This window comes from Salmo salar, chromosome ssa13 (assembly GCF_905237065.1).
Source record: "Salmo salar chromosome ssa13, Ssal_v3.1, whole genome shotgun sequence".
Classification (NCBI taxonomy): Eukaryota; Metazoa; Chordata; class Actinopteri; order Salmoniformes; family Salmonidae; genus Salmo; species Salmo salar.
In genome coordinates, this window is record NC_059454.1 from 8,635,301 (window position 1) to 8,649,601 (window position 14,301).

Consider the following 14,301-nt stretch of genomic DNA (forward strand, 5'->3'; position numbering starts at 1 on the left):
AAGGAATAGAGAAATTCAAATGTCATATTATGGCTATGTACAGTTTTTTAACAATGTGATAATAATTTAAGTACTAAAGGGAATATGTATTAACATGAATATGGGTTTTATTTACAATGGTGTTTGTTCTTCGCCGGATGCCCTTTTCTTGTGGCAACAGGTCACAAATCTTGCTGCTGTGATAGAACACTGTGGTATTTGACCTAATATATATGGGAGTTGATCAAAATTCGATTTGTTTTCATATTGTTTGTGCGTCTGTGTAATCTGAGGGAAATATGTGTCTCTAATACAGTCATATATTTGGCAGGTTAGGAAGTGCAGCTCAGTTTCCACCTAATTTTTGTGGGCAGTGTGCACATAGCCCGTCTTATCTTGAGAGCCAGGTCTGCCTACAGAGGCCTCTCTCAATAGCAAGGCTATGCTCGCTGACTGGCTCACTGGGTCACTTTGTGGAAAGTCAAAGTTTTCCTTCATTTTCGGTCAGTCACAGTGGCCAGGTATTTTGCCACTGTGTACTTACTCTCTGTTTAGGGCAAAATAGCATTCCAGTTTGCTTGTTTTTTTTAATTTTTATTGTTTCCAATGTGTCAAGTAATTATTTGTTTTCTTATGCTTTAATTGTGTTGCTGTCCTGGGGCTCTGTTTGTGAACAGGGGAATCAGGGGAACCTTCTCCAGGTTCATCTCTCTGTGTGATGGAAGGTTTGGGAATCGCTTCCATACGTTGTCTGATGACGTAAATATAACGCGTCACGGACATGTGTCTAGCTAGTTTTCGTAAACAAACAAAAACATTTTTTTTTAAGGATTTACCGAACCCCTTGAAGTGATTATGTATGGATGATAAAGAATAATGTATCTATAATGTTAACTATAGCTACGCCATCCACCCCATTAGCTAACTAGAGTAACTATATGCTAGCTAGTGAGCTAGCAGGCTAGCTAGCTCGTTTTTAACCGTCATCTTCGCCTTCTCTCAAAAAAAGTTTGATATCTGAATGGACATTCATTTTAACGACAGAGGGTAGTGTTCTCCGTTTAAAATGTTAACATGTTTGATATCCGTTATTAAGTGTGAAAAGAAGGACCGCGACGGACTAACCACGTATGAAGGAATGTAGCTAGTTAGCTGACGCGAGCAGGTATGCTATAGCCAGTTGTACGAGCTAGCACACCGAAATCATTAGGCTAGTATTGCGCCGCGATAGTTTGGCTTGTTAACCAGCCAGCTATATAGTGGTGTCAAGTTGAAGGACTCCATTGTCCGGTGCATTTTGAGTAGTCTGTTCCCCCAGAAAATCGCATCGAGCTGTCATCATCATCATCATCTCTCGACTCGCGGTCAAATGGAACCGTGACAAAGATGCTGAAGATTCTCCTTGTCATTTGCACGCTAGGTCAGAGATGATTTAAATGTTTTGCTCAGTGCCTGATGATTATATGGTGTAATTTGTTCATTCTAGAACTAGCTTAGTATTTCAATGTGCTCTTTGATGTGATGAGCAAGTATCATAACCTTGACTGTAAAGGTACTGCTTTGTACTGTAGCATTGACTCCTCAGCAGTTATTTTCATGATTTATAGTTCTAATGTACTGTTTTCCTCTCTTCGTTATGCTGTTCCCATACAGGCTGTGCTCTTGTTACTTGGGATGGAGTCAATGCAGACGGTGAATTGCTCAAAATGATACCCTCTGCAGATGGCGTGTCGTTCATCCGGCTAGTCAATGGGGACAGTGAGTGTTCGGGGCGTGTGGAGGTACTCCAGAGGAACCAGTGGGGGACGGTGTGTGACCACGGTTGGGACCTGAGGGAGGCTGACGTGGTGTGCCTTGAGATGGGCTGTGGGCTGGCCGAGAACGCCCTCCGTGGAGCTGCGTTTGGCAGGGGCTCCAGAGAGATCTGGCTGAGGCACGTCCAGTGCTCTGGCCACGAGGCGAGCCTGACGCGATGTCCCAGGGTCCTCCACAGTTACTTCACCTGCACCCATAATAATGACGCTGGGGTGAAATGCTCAGGTGAGACTGAGGCCAGGAGGATAGCCTGGTACCAGATCTGTTGAAACTGTTTAAACAGATCCCCAGGCTACAGGAGGCAAGGACACCTATAATAGTGAGGATTTGTTATGGGACAGAAAACATTTCCATGTTGGAATACATATGAACAATGGTAACGATTAACAATTGATAATATACGTGTGGTTGTGATTGTGTTTTTTTGTTTTTGTTGAGACAATGTATGTGGCTAGGAACTATCCTAATGGATCTATATAACATACCTTTTGTCCCTTACAGGTACACTGTTGATGCCCACCCTGTCCCTGCTCTCCCCTCACACTGTCTTCTCTGCTGGGGAGGCGGTTCGCTTCAGCTGTACTGTGCTACTGGGCCACCACCTGAATGACTTCCACCTGTATAAGAGGGGCATAGCCACCCCGTTGGTGACTCAGAGGGTGGACTCTGCCCAGACCAGGGTGGAGCTGACTCTGTCAGACCTGGAGACTACCCACCAGGGCAGCTACAGCTGTTTGTACAGGATCAAGGGCAGCTCTCCCTCCTCCTTGCTGAGCTCTCCACCTAGCAACTCTATCAACATCACTGTGGGTGAGTTATCTGGGTCCTATTCAGTTAGATATAAAATGGAAGAAAACAAAAGCTTTTTGCTACGGTATGCGCTAAAGTTCAGTTTTAATATGTTCAGGATAGATAGTAGTACCTCCTCATTTCACTACATTTTCAAAACATGTTCTCCTTACTAAACACTTTACTCTCATCTTTTGTCATTTTGGTTTTGTCTGAAGTCCTGACATCTTTTCCAGAAACAAAAATGACTTGACTGTGACTTATTTGGATCTATCCTGTAACTCAATGACAGTCATATTGATCCCCAACCCCTGTTTCCCTCGCATCACGCCAGTGGAGCTGCACACCCCTCAGCACTGGTACAACACATCCATCGAGGCTCCCACAGGCTCTGTCATCAAAGGCCACAGCTTCAACATCACTTGCTCCACCGAGCAGCAGTACCCTGGAGGTAACTTGATTAATTTATTGGATTCATTTTACAATTTGCCGAGTCCTGGAGTAATATCAATTGAGATTCTCCAGTCAGCAAGCTTTTTAGTCTTGGGCTAAGCTGTGCACGGGAAAACGGTCCATAGAGCCAAGAACAAGCAGTACATAGGTTTTTATAAATGTAGCTATTTAGTCATATTATCTTATTTCCTTACTAAGGTTCTTTCCAGCTGCGTCTGATCCGTTCCAACGGCACAGTACGACAGTCGCTGCCTGCCCTCTCTCCCTTGGTCACCTTCACCTTTTCAAACGCACAGCGCTCCAACGAGGGCTACTATTACTGCCTCTACAAGGTCCAGCTGGGCGGGAGAACCTTCATGTCCCGGGAGAGCCAACCGCTCCCTATCTCCATCAGAGGTGAGGGCCTGCTAGTCAGCATCTAGGGCAGTAGCCTGGTCCATCAGAGGTGAGGGCCTGCTAGTCAGCATCTAGGGCAGTAGCCTGGTCTATCAGAGGTGAGGGCCTGCTAGACAGCATCTAGGGCAGTAGCCTGGTCTATCAGAGGTGAGGGCCTGCTAGTCAGCATCTAGGGCAGTAGCCTGGTCCATCAGAGGTGAGGGCCTGCTAGTCAGCATCTAGGGCAGTAGCCTGGTCCATCAGAGGTGAGGGCCTGCTAGACAGCATCTAGGGCAGTAGTCTGGTCCATCAGAGGTGATGGCCTGCTAGACAGCATCTAGGGCAGTAGTCTGGTCCATCAGAGGTGATGGCCTGCTAGTCAGCATCTAGGGCAGTAGCCTGGTCCATCAGAGGTGATGGCCTGCTAGACAGCATCTAGGGCAGTAGCCTGGTCCATCAGAGGTGAGGGCCTGCTAGACAGCATCTAGGGCAGTAGCCTGGTCCATCAGAGGTGAGGGCCTGCTAGTCAGCATCTAGGGCAGTAGCCTGGTCCATCAGAGGTGAGGGCCTGCTAGTCAGCATCTAGGGCAGTAGCCTGGTCCATCAGAGGTGAGGGCCTGCTAGTCAGCATCTAGGGCAGTAGCCTGGTCCATCAGAGATGAGGGCCTGCTAGTCAGCATCTAGGGCAGTAGCCTGGTCTATCAGAGGTGAGGGCCTGCTAGACAGCATCTAGGGCAGTAGCCTGGTCCATCAGAGGTGAGGGCCTGCTAGTCAGCATCTAGGGCAGTAGCCTGGTCTATCAGAGGTGAGGGCCTGCTAGACAGCATCTAGTGCAGTAGCCTGGTCCATCAGAGGTGAGGGCCTGCTAGTCAGCATCTAGGGCAGTATCCTGGTCCATCAGAGGTGAGGGCCTGCTAGTCAGCATCTAGGGCAGTATCCTGGTCTATCAGAGGTGAGGGCCTGCTAGTCAGCATCTAGGGCAGTAGCCTGGTCCATCAGAGGTGAGGGCCTGCTAGTCAGCATCTAGGGCAGTAGCCTGGTCCATCAGAGGTGATGGCCTGCTAGTCAGCATCTAGGGCAGTAGCCTGGTCCATCAGAGGTGAGGGCCTGCTAGACAGCATCTAGGGCAGTAGTCTGGTCCATCAGAGGTGATGGCCTGCTAGTCAGCATCTAGGGCAGTAGCCTGGTCCATCAGAGGTGAGGGCCTGCTAGTCAGCATCTAGGGCAGTAGCCTGGTCCATCAGAGGTGAGGGCCTGCTAGTCAGCATCTAGGGCAGTAGCCTGGTCTATCAGAGGTGATGGCCTGCTAGACAGCATCTAGGGCAGTAGCCTGGTCCATCAGAGGTGAGGGCCTGCTAGTCAGCATCTAGGGCAGTAGCCTGGTCCATCAGAGGTGAGGGCCTGCTAGACAGCATCTAGGGCAGTAGCCTGGTCCATCAGAGGTGAGGGCCTGCTAGTCAGCATCTAGGGCAGTAGCCTGGTCCATCAGAGGTGAGGGCCTGCTAGACAGCATCTAGGGCAGTAGCCTGGTCCATCAGAGGTGAGGGCCTGCTAGTCAGCATCTAGGGCAGTAGCCTGGTCCATCAGAGGTGAGGGTCTGCTAGTCAGCATCTAGGGCAGTAGCCTGGTCTATCAGAGGTGAGGGCCTGCTAGTCAGCATCTAGGGCAGTAGCCTGGTCTATCAGAGGTGAGGGCCTGCTAGTCAGCATCTAGGGCAGTATCCTGGTCCATCAGAGGTGAGGGCCTGCTAGACAGCATCTAGGGCAGTAGCCTGGTCTATCAGAGGTGAGGGCCTGCTAGTCAGCATCTAGGGCAGTAGCCTGGTCTATCAGAGGTGAGGGCCTGCTAGACAGCATCTAGGGCAGTAGCCTGGTCCATCAGAGGTGAGGGCCTGCTAGTCAGCATCTAGGGCAGTAGACTGGTCCATCGGAGGTGAGGGCCTGCTAGTCAGCATCTAGGGCAGTAGACTGGTCCATCGGAGGTGAGGGCCTGCTAGTCAGCATCTAGGGCAGTAGCCTGGTCCATCGGAGGTGAGGGCCTGCTAGACAGCATCTAGGGCAGTAGCCTGGTCTATCAGAGGTGAGGGCCTGCTAGACAGCATCTAGGGCAGTAGCCTGGTCTATCAGAGGTGAGGGCCTGCTAGACAGCATCTAGGGCAGTAGCCTGGTCCATCAGAGGTGAGGGCCTACTAGACAGCATCTAGGGCAGTAGCCTGGTCTATCAGAGGTGAGGGCCTGCTAGTCAGCATCTAGGGCAGTAGCCTGGTCTATCAGAGGTGAGGGCCTGCTAGACAGCATCTAGGGCAGTAGCCTGGTCCATCAGAGGTGAGGGCCTGCTAGACAGCATCTAGGGCAGTAGCCTGGTCCATCAGAGGTGAGGGCCTGCTAGACAGCATCTAGGGCAGTAGCCTGGTCCATCAGAGGTGAGGGCCTGCTAGTCAGCATCTAGGGCAGTAGCCTGGTCCATCAGAGGTGAGGGCCTGCTAGTCAGCATCTAGGGCAGTAGCCTGGTCTATCAGAGGTGAGGGCCTGCTAGACAGCATCTAGGGCAGTAGCCTGGTCTATCAGAGGTGATGGCCTGCTAGACAGCATCTAGGGCAGTAGCCTGGTCCATCAGAGGTGAGGGCCTGCTAGACAGCATCTAGGGCAGTAGCCTGGTCCATCGGAGGTGAGGGCCTGCTAGACAGCATCTAGGGCAGTAGCCTGGTCCATCGGAGGTGATGGCCTGCTAGACAGCATCTAGGGCAGTAGACTGGTCCATCGGAGGTGAGGGCTTGCTAGTCAGCATCTAGGGCAGTAGCCTGGTCCATCGGAGGTGAGGGCCTGCTAGACAGCATCTAGGGCAGTAGCCTGGTCCATCGGAGGTGAGGGCCTGCTAGTCAGCATCTAGGGCAGTAGCCTGGTCCATCAGAGGTGAGGGCCTGCTAGTCAGCATCTAGGGCAGTAGCCTGGTCCATCAGAGGTGAGGGCCTGCTAGACAGCATCTAGGGCAGTAGCCTGGTCCATCAGAGGTGAGGGCCTGCTAGACAGCATCTAGGGCAGTAGCCTGGTCCATCAGAGGTGAGGGCCTGCTAGTCAGCATCTAGGGCAGTAGCCTGGTCTATCAGAGGTGAGGGCCTGCTAGACAGCATCTAGGGCAGTAGCCTGGTCTATCAGAGGTGAGGGCCTGCTAGACAGCATCTAGGGCAGTAGCCTGGTCTATCAGAGGTGAGGGCCTGCTAGACAGCATCTAGGGCAGTAGCCTGGTCCATCAGAGGTGAGGGCCTGCTAGACTGCATCTAGGGCAGTAGCCTGGTCCATCAGAGGTGAGGGCCTGCTAGTCAGCATCTAGGGCAGTAGCCTGGTCTATCAGAGGTGAGGGCCTGCTAGTCAGCATCTAGGGCAGTAGCCTGGTCCATCAGAGGTGATGGCCTGCTAGACAGCATCTAGGGCAGTAGCCTGGTCCATCAGAGGTGAGGGCCTGCTAGTCAGCATCTAGGGCAGTAGCCTGGTCCATCAGAGGTGAGGGCCTGCTAGACAGCATCTAGGGCAGTAGCCTGGTCCATCGGAGGTGAGGGCCTGCTAGTCAGCATCTAGGGCAGTAGCCTGGTCCATCGGAGGTGAGGGCTTGCTAGTCAGCATCTAGGGCAGTAGCCTGGTCCATCGGAGATGAGGGCCTGCTAGTCAGCATCTAGGGCAGTAGCCTGGTCCATCAGAGGTGAGGGCCTGCTAGTCAGCATCTAGGGCAGTAGTCTGGTCCATCAGAGGTGAGGGCCTGCTAGTCAGCATCTAGGGCAGTAGCCTGGTCCATCAGAGGTGAGGGCCTGCTAGTCAGCATCTAGGGCAGTAGCCTGGTCCATCAGAGGTGATGGCCTGCTAGTCAGCATCTAGGGCAGTAGTCTGGTCCATCAGAGATGAGGGCCTGCTAGTCAGCATCTAGGGCAGTATCCTGGTCCATCAGAGGTGAGGGTCTGCTAGTCAGCATCTAGGGCAGTAGCCTGGTCCATCAGAGGTGAGGGTCTGCTAGTCAGCATCTAGGGCAGTAGCCTGGTCCATCAGAGGTGAGGGCCTGCTAGTCAGCATCTAGGGCAGTAGTCTGGTCCATCAGAGGTGAGGGCCTGCTAGTCAGCATCTAGGGCAGTAGCCTGGTCCATCAGAGGTGAGGGCCTACTAGACAGCATCTAGGGCAGTAGCCTGGTCCATCAGAGGTGAGGGCCTGCTAGTCAGCATCTAGGGCAGTAGCCTGGTCCATCAGAGGTGAGGGTCTGCTAGTCAGCATCTAGGGCAGTAGCCTGGTCCATCAGAGGTGAGGGTCTGCTAGTCAGCATCTAGGGCAGTAGCCTGGTCCATCAGAGGTGAGGGCCTGCTTGTCAGCATCTAGGGCAGTAGTCTGGTCCATCAGAGGTGAGGGCCTGCTAGTCAGCATCTAGGGCAGTAGCCTGGTCCATCAGAGGTGAGGGCCTGCTAGACAGCATCTAGGGCAGTAGCCTGGTCCATCAGAGGTGAGGGCCTGCTAGTCAGCATCTAGGGCAGTAGCCTGGTCCATCAGAGGTGAGGGCCTGCTAGTCAGCATCTAGGGCAGTAGCCTGGTCCATCAGAGGTGAGGGCCTGCTAGTCAGCATCTAGGGCAGTAGACTGGTCCATCAGAGGTGAGGGTCTGCTAGTCAGCATCTAGGGCAGTAGCCTGGTCCATCAGAGGTGAGGGCCTGCTAGTCAGCATCTAGGGCAGTAGCCTGGTCCATCAGAGGTGAGGGCCTGCTAGTCAGCATCTAGGGCAGTAGCCTGGTCCATCAGAGGTGAGGGCCTGCTAGTCAGCATCTAGGGCAGTAGCCTGGTCTATCAGAGGTGAGGGCCTGCTAGTCAGCATCTAGGGCAGTAGTCTGGTCCATCAGAGGTGAGGGCCTGCTAGTCAGCATCTAGGGCAGTAGCCTGGTCCATCAGAGGTGAGGGCCTGCTAGTCAGCATCTAGGGCAGTAGCCTGGTCCATCAGAGGTGAGGGCCTGCTAGTCAGCATCTAGGGCAGTATCCTGGTCCATCAGAGGTGAGGGCCTGCTAGTCAGCATCTAGGGCAGTAGCCTGGTCCATCAGAGGTGAGGGCCTGCTAGTCAGCATCTAGGGCAGTAGCCTGGTCCATCAGAGGTGAGGGCCTGCTAGACAGCATCTAGGGCAGTAGCCTGGTCCATCAGAGGTGAGGGCCTGCTAGTCAGCATCTAGGGCAGTAGACTGGTCCATCAGAGGTGAGGGTCTGCTAGTCAGCATCTAGGGCAGTAGCCTGGTCCATCAGAGGTGAGGGCCTGCTAGTCAGCATCTAGGGCAGTAGCCTGGTCCATCAGAGGTGAGGGCCTGCTAGTCAGCATCTAGGGCAGTAGCCTGGTCCATCAGAGGTGAGGGCCTGCTAGACAGCATCTAGGGCAGTAGCCTGGTCTATCAGAGGTGAGGGCCTGCTAGTCAGCATCTAGGGCAGTAGCCTGGTCTATCAGAGGTGAGGGCCTGCTAGTCAGCATCTAGGGCAGTAGCCTGGTCCATCAGAGGTGAGGGCCTGCTAGTCAGCATCTAGGGCAGTATCCTGGTCCATCAGAGGTGAGGGTCTGCTAGTCAGCATCTAGGGCAGTAGTCTGGTCCATCAGAGGTGAGGGTCTGCTAGTCAGCATCTAGGGCAGTATCCTGGTCCATCAGAGGTGAGGGCCTGCTAGACAGCATCTAGGGCAGTAGCCTGGTCTATCAGAGGTGAGGGCCTGCTAGTCAGCATCTAGGGCAGTAGCCTGGTCTATCAGAGGTGAGGGCCTGCTAGTCAGCATCTAGGGCAGTATCCTGGTCCATCGGAGGTGAGGGCCTGCTAGTCAGCATCTAGGGCAGTAGCCTGGTCCATCGGAGGTGAGGGCCTGCTAGTCAGCATCTAGGGCAGTAGCCTGGTCTATCAGAGGTGAGGGCCTGCTAGTCAGCATCTAGGGCAGTAGCCTGGTCCATCAGAGATGAGGGCCTGCTAGTCAGCATCTAGGGCAGTAGCCTGGTCCATCAGAGGTGAGGGCCTGCTAGTCAGCATCTAGGGCAGTAGCCTGGTCCATCAGAGGTGAGGGCCTGCTAGTCAGCATCTAGGGCAGTAGCCTGGTCCATCAGAGGTGAGGGCCTGCTAGTCAGCATCTAGGGCAGTAGCCTGGTCCATCAGAGGTGAGGGCCTGCTAGTCAGCATCTAGGGCAGTAGTCTGGTCCATCAGAGGTGAGGGCCTGCTAGTCAGCATCTAGGGCAGTAGCCTGGTCCATCAGAGGTGAGGGTCTGCTAGTCAGCATCTAGGGCAGTAGTCTGGTCCATCAGAGGTGAGCGCCTGCTAGTCAGCATCTAGGGCAGTAGTCTGGTCCATCAGAGGTGAGGGTCTGCTAGTCAGCATCTAGGGCAGTAGTCTGGTCCATCAGAGGTGATGGCCTGCTAGTCAGCATCTAGGGCAGTAGCCTGGTCCATCAGAGGTGAGGGCCTGCTAGTCAGCATCTAGGGCAGTAGCCTGGTCCATCAGAGGTGAGGGCCTGCTAGTCAGCATCTAGGGCAGTAGCCTGGTCCATCAGAGGTGAGGGCCTGCTAGTCAGCATCTAGGGCAGTAGCCTGGTCCATCAGAGGTGAGGGCCTGCTAGACAGCATCTAGGGCAGTAGCCTGGTCCATCAGAGATGAGGGCCTGCTAGTCAGCATCTAGGGCAGTAGCCTGGTCCATCAGAGGTGAGGGCCTGCTAGTCAGCATCTAGGGCAGTAGCCTGGTCCATCAGAGGTGAGGGCCTGCTAGTCAGCATCTAGGGCAGTAGCCTGGTCCATCAGAGGTGAGGGCCTGCTAGTCAGCATCTAGGGCAGTAGCCTGGTCCATCAGAGGTGAGGGCCTGCTAGTCAGCATCTAGGGCAGTAGCCTGGTCCATCAGAGGTGAGGGCCTGCTAGACAGCATCTAGGGCAGTAGCCTGGTCCATCAGAGATGAGGGCCTGCTAGTCAGCATCTAGGGCAGTAGTCTGGTCCATCAGAGGTGAGGGCCTGCTAGTCAGCATCTAGGGCAGTAGTCTGGTTCCAGATGTGTTTGTGCTGTATGGCCTACTCCTATGGTTGTTGAGTTGCCAAGACAACACAAACATATCCAAGGCCAGCTTACTAGGGCCTCATCTCAGGCCTTGGGGATTGGTGTCATGAGGCCAGGCTACTAGGGCCTCACCTCAGGCCTTGTGGATTGGTGTCATGAGGTCAGGCTACTAGTGCACCACCTCAGGCCTTGTGGATTGGTGTCATGAGGCCAGGCTACTAGGGCACCACCTCAGGCCTTGTGGATTGGTGTCATGAGGCCAGGCTACTAGTGCACCACCTCAGGCCTTATGGATTGGTGTCATGAGGTCAGGCTACTAGGGCACCACCTCAGGCCTTGTGGATTGGTGTCATGAGGTCAGGCTACTAGGGCACCACCTCAGGCCTTGTGGATTGGTGTCATGAGGTCAGGCTACTAGGGCACCACCTCAGGCCTTGTGGATTGGTGTCATGAGGTCAGGCTACTAGGGCACCACCTCAGGCCTTATGGATTGGTGTCATGAGGTCAGGCTACTAGGGCACCACCTCAGGCCTTGTGGATTGGTGTCATGAGGCCAGGCTACTAGGGCACCACCTCAGGCCTTATGGATTGGTGTCATGAGGTCAGGCTACTAGGGCACCACCTCAGGCCTTGTGGATTGGTGTCATGAGGCCAGGCTACTAGGGCACCACCTCAGGCCTTGTGGATTGGTGTCATGAGGCCAGGCTACTAGGGCACCACCTCAGGCCTTGTGGATTGGTGTCATGAGGCCAGGCTACTAGGGCACCACCTCAGGCCTTGTGGATTGGTGTCATGAGGCCAGGCTACTAGTGCACCACCTCAGGCCTTGTGGATTGGTGTCATGAGGTCAGGCTACTAGGGCACCACCTCAGGCCTTGTGGATTGGTAGTCATGAGGTCAGGCTACTAGGGCACCACCTCAGGCCTTGTGGATTGGTGTCATGAGGCCAGGCTACTAGTGCACAACCTCAGGCCTTGTGGATTGGTGTCATGAGGTCAGGCTACTAGGGCACCACCTCAGGCCTTATGGATTGGTGTCATGAGGTCAGGCTACTAGGGCACCACCTCAGGCCTTATGGATTGGTGTCATGAGGTCAGGCTACTAGGGCACCACCTCAGGCCTTGTGGATTGGTGTCATGAAGGTTATTTATCGATATAGAACGGTTATCTGAATGTTTTTTGCTGTTGTTGTCATGGATTACCATATTCTTAAATTCTAATGCAGCGAAAGAAACACAGATGATCATACAAATAGATGATCTAGTGTTTAGTTGTAATGAATTATATGATATAAACTCTAATGTAAACTGTTTATACTTTCATATAATGACTGTCTGTCCATCTGGTGGTAGCAATACATATATTCATGTTTGTTTGTGTCCACCCTCATCAGACCTGGAAGATATAAACCGTGATATAAAACATGTGTCACTTCTCATATTGTCTGTCCATCTGGGTTGTGTGCCCCCTCATCAGACCCAGACCCAGTGTTGAGCCCTATGGTGATCAGCTGGCTGGCGTCTGCTCTGACCTTCCTCGTGGCTCTCCTCATGATCATCATCATCGTTGCCAGAGTGCTCTGCAAGAGGGAGAAGAAACCCTTGGAGCTAGAGAGAGAGACCAGAACCTGTGAGTCCTTTTCATGTATAATTCCCTTCCCACTCCTAGCTTTAGCCTAGAATCCAAGTTGGGGTCAGTTCCATTTCCAGTCAATTCAGAAAGTAAAGCCAATTCCACATTTTCTTCCATGAAAAGTATTGAAGAGAATAGGAAGTTCATTGTTCTTCCTGAATTGAAATTGACCCTAACCCTGCTGGAATCCAAACTGATATGCTTAGAAACAATGGTGAAACAAAACATATCAGTTTTATATTCCTGGCTATCTTCGCTTAACACTGTCAAGGTCATTTAGAAGAATCATCCTGTATAACCATGAACACACTGACACGTCCATTTACATGTCTGATTTGACCAACAGGTGTGGACAACACTTACGTTGCCTTAGCAATAAAATTGTGAGTTGGGAAGTTGCTGTATATTTGGAGAAGGACCATGTGTTTGTGAGAGAACCATAAAGATGGAACCATGGAGAGACATTCCTGAGCAGACAAACCTTCCTGAAGGATGGCTCTGGAGCACCGATGAAGAACACCACAAGACCAAGTTACCAAAACACTACAAAGGAGACATCGACACGACATGCCTCAGTCTCTCGCCATCTACTAGTAGTATCTGGTAGAATCCTGCATTAGAACATGACATGCCTCAGTCTCTCGCCATCTACTAGTAGTATCTGGTAGAATCCTGCATTAGAACATGACATGCCTCAGTCTCTCGCCATCTACTAGTAGTATCTGGTAGAATCCTGCATTAGAACATGACAGCAGCACTTGTAGATAGAGTAATTGTTAGGTCATCATCTATATACCAGGTACACTGTAATAAACACTACAATCAACAATGAAAAGGGTAATGACTATAATGACCCTTTTTGGACACATTGGCCTTTCTGGTGCAGTTCTCATGCCAGCTACAGAATGATAATTATGGACATGAAATAGAGCACTGTGTTCCAATAATTTAAAATATCCAATGAAGCTGTTTTGTATCTCGATATCAAATCATTTCTGGGTAACAATTAAGTACCTTACTGTTGATTTGTTTTCAAATAAAATGATCAAAAATAGCTTCTTGTCAAAGAATTTCTCAAGCAATCATTTTTTCTGGGAGTGTCTGGGAGTGGTCTGAGTGCAGAAAACTGAACTAGTTATTAGTCTATTAACTAATATACTCCCTAGTGAGGTCACCAGGCAGGTCAAATCTCCATCCCACCAAAACAGGCTGAAATCTCAGGTGGTCTTTTCAAACAGCTCTTACACTAAAAGGGCATTCTCATCATTTTCACAGTATTATTCAAGCATCAATGTGGAAATATATATAAAACACAGGAAAATCACATTTTAAATGTATGGTTGGACCTTTAAATTATGGTTGAATAAGACTGATGGTCAACAAGAGAACAGTGGACACTTGTTGGACTGAAGAAAGATTCACTTAGGCTTGTCAGCTCCGTTCCTGAATGGAGTAGTTTGACAGCCTGGTCTCAGATCTGTTTGTGCTGACTTGCCACTGTTGGTGAGACAATAACAACAGATCTGGGACCAGGCTAAAAGTTTGATACTGGTACTAAGACTGAAAGTTTGACTGTGAAACATTAATTAGGTTTCTTGTTAATGTTGTTTTTTTACACTATTAGTCTAAATCATTTCATTTTATTAAAAGACAGCACAGTAAATTAACAGGGGGCAACATCAAGGATAATGGATTCTTGCTTTTACAGATAGCGATCCAAGGTTAAGAGAAATGTCTAACGTAGCAGCTATAGGAGTTGGCGTGGTAACACTAACAGATCTGGGACCATCTTATTGATAGCTGTAACTTGCCTCGGATGACCAGGCTTCGCTCCATTTGGAAAGATGGCTTTGAGACCCGTTGGGACGTCCATCTCCGAGAGACGCGTTGGGACGTCCATCTCCGAGAGAGACCCGTTGGGACGTCCATCTCCGAGAGAGATCCGTTGGGACGTCCATCTCCGAGAGAGACGCGTTGGGACGTCCATCTCCGAGAGAGACCCGTTGGGACGTCCATCTCCGAGAGAGACCCGTTGGGACGTCCATCTCCGAGAGAGACCCGTTGGGACGTCCATCTCCGAGAGAGACCCGTTGGGACGTCCATCTCCGAGAGAGACGCGTTGGGACGTCCATCTCCGAGAGAGACCCGTTGGGACGTCCATCTCCGAGAGAGACGCGTTGGGACGTCCATCTCCGAGAGAGACCCGTTGGGACGTCCATCTCCGAGAG

The 14,301-nt window shown here is 51.8% G+C and overlaps 1 protein-coding gene across 1 annotated transcript; it reads left to right on the forward strand.

The window, feature by feature from the left end:
- The first annotated feature begins 621 nt into the window (after positions 1 to 621).
- Positions 622 to 13,127, forward strand: si:ch211-150o23.3 (uncharacterized). Its single transcript, XM_045692871.1, has 7 exons — positions 622 to 1,399; positions 1,633 to 2,019; positions 2,296 to 2,604; positions 2,918 to 3,034; positions 3,235 to 3,432; positions 11,918 to 12,070; positions 12,420 to 13,127. The coding sequence occupies exons 1-7, from the start codon at positions 1,366 to 1,368 to the stop codon at positions 12,458 to 12,460; spliced, it is 1,239 nt and encodes a 412-aa protein (XP_045548827.1). The 5' UTR covers positions 622 to 1,365; the 3' UTR covers positions 12,461 to 13,127.
- The last annotated feature ends 1,174 nt before the right edge of the window (positions 13,128 to 14,301 follow it).

Coding starts and splice junctions, on each gene's coding strand:
- si:ch211-150o23.3 (XM_045692871.1), top strand. CDS start 1,366: ATGCTGAAGATTCTCCTTGTCATTTGCACGCTAG. Junction 2,020..2,295: donor CGCTGGGGTGAAATGCTCAG/GTGAGACTGAGG, acceptor TGTCCCTTACAG/GTACACTGTTGATGCCCACC. Junction 3,035..3,234: donor CGAGCAGCAGTACCCTGGAG/GTAACTTGATTA, acceptor TTCCTTACTAAG/GTTCTTTCCAGCTGCGTCTG.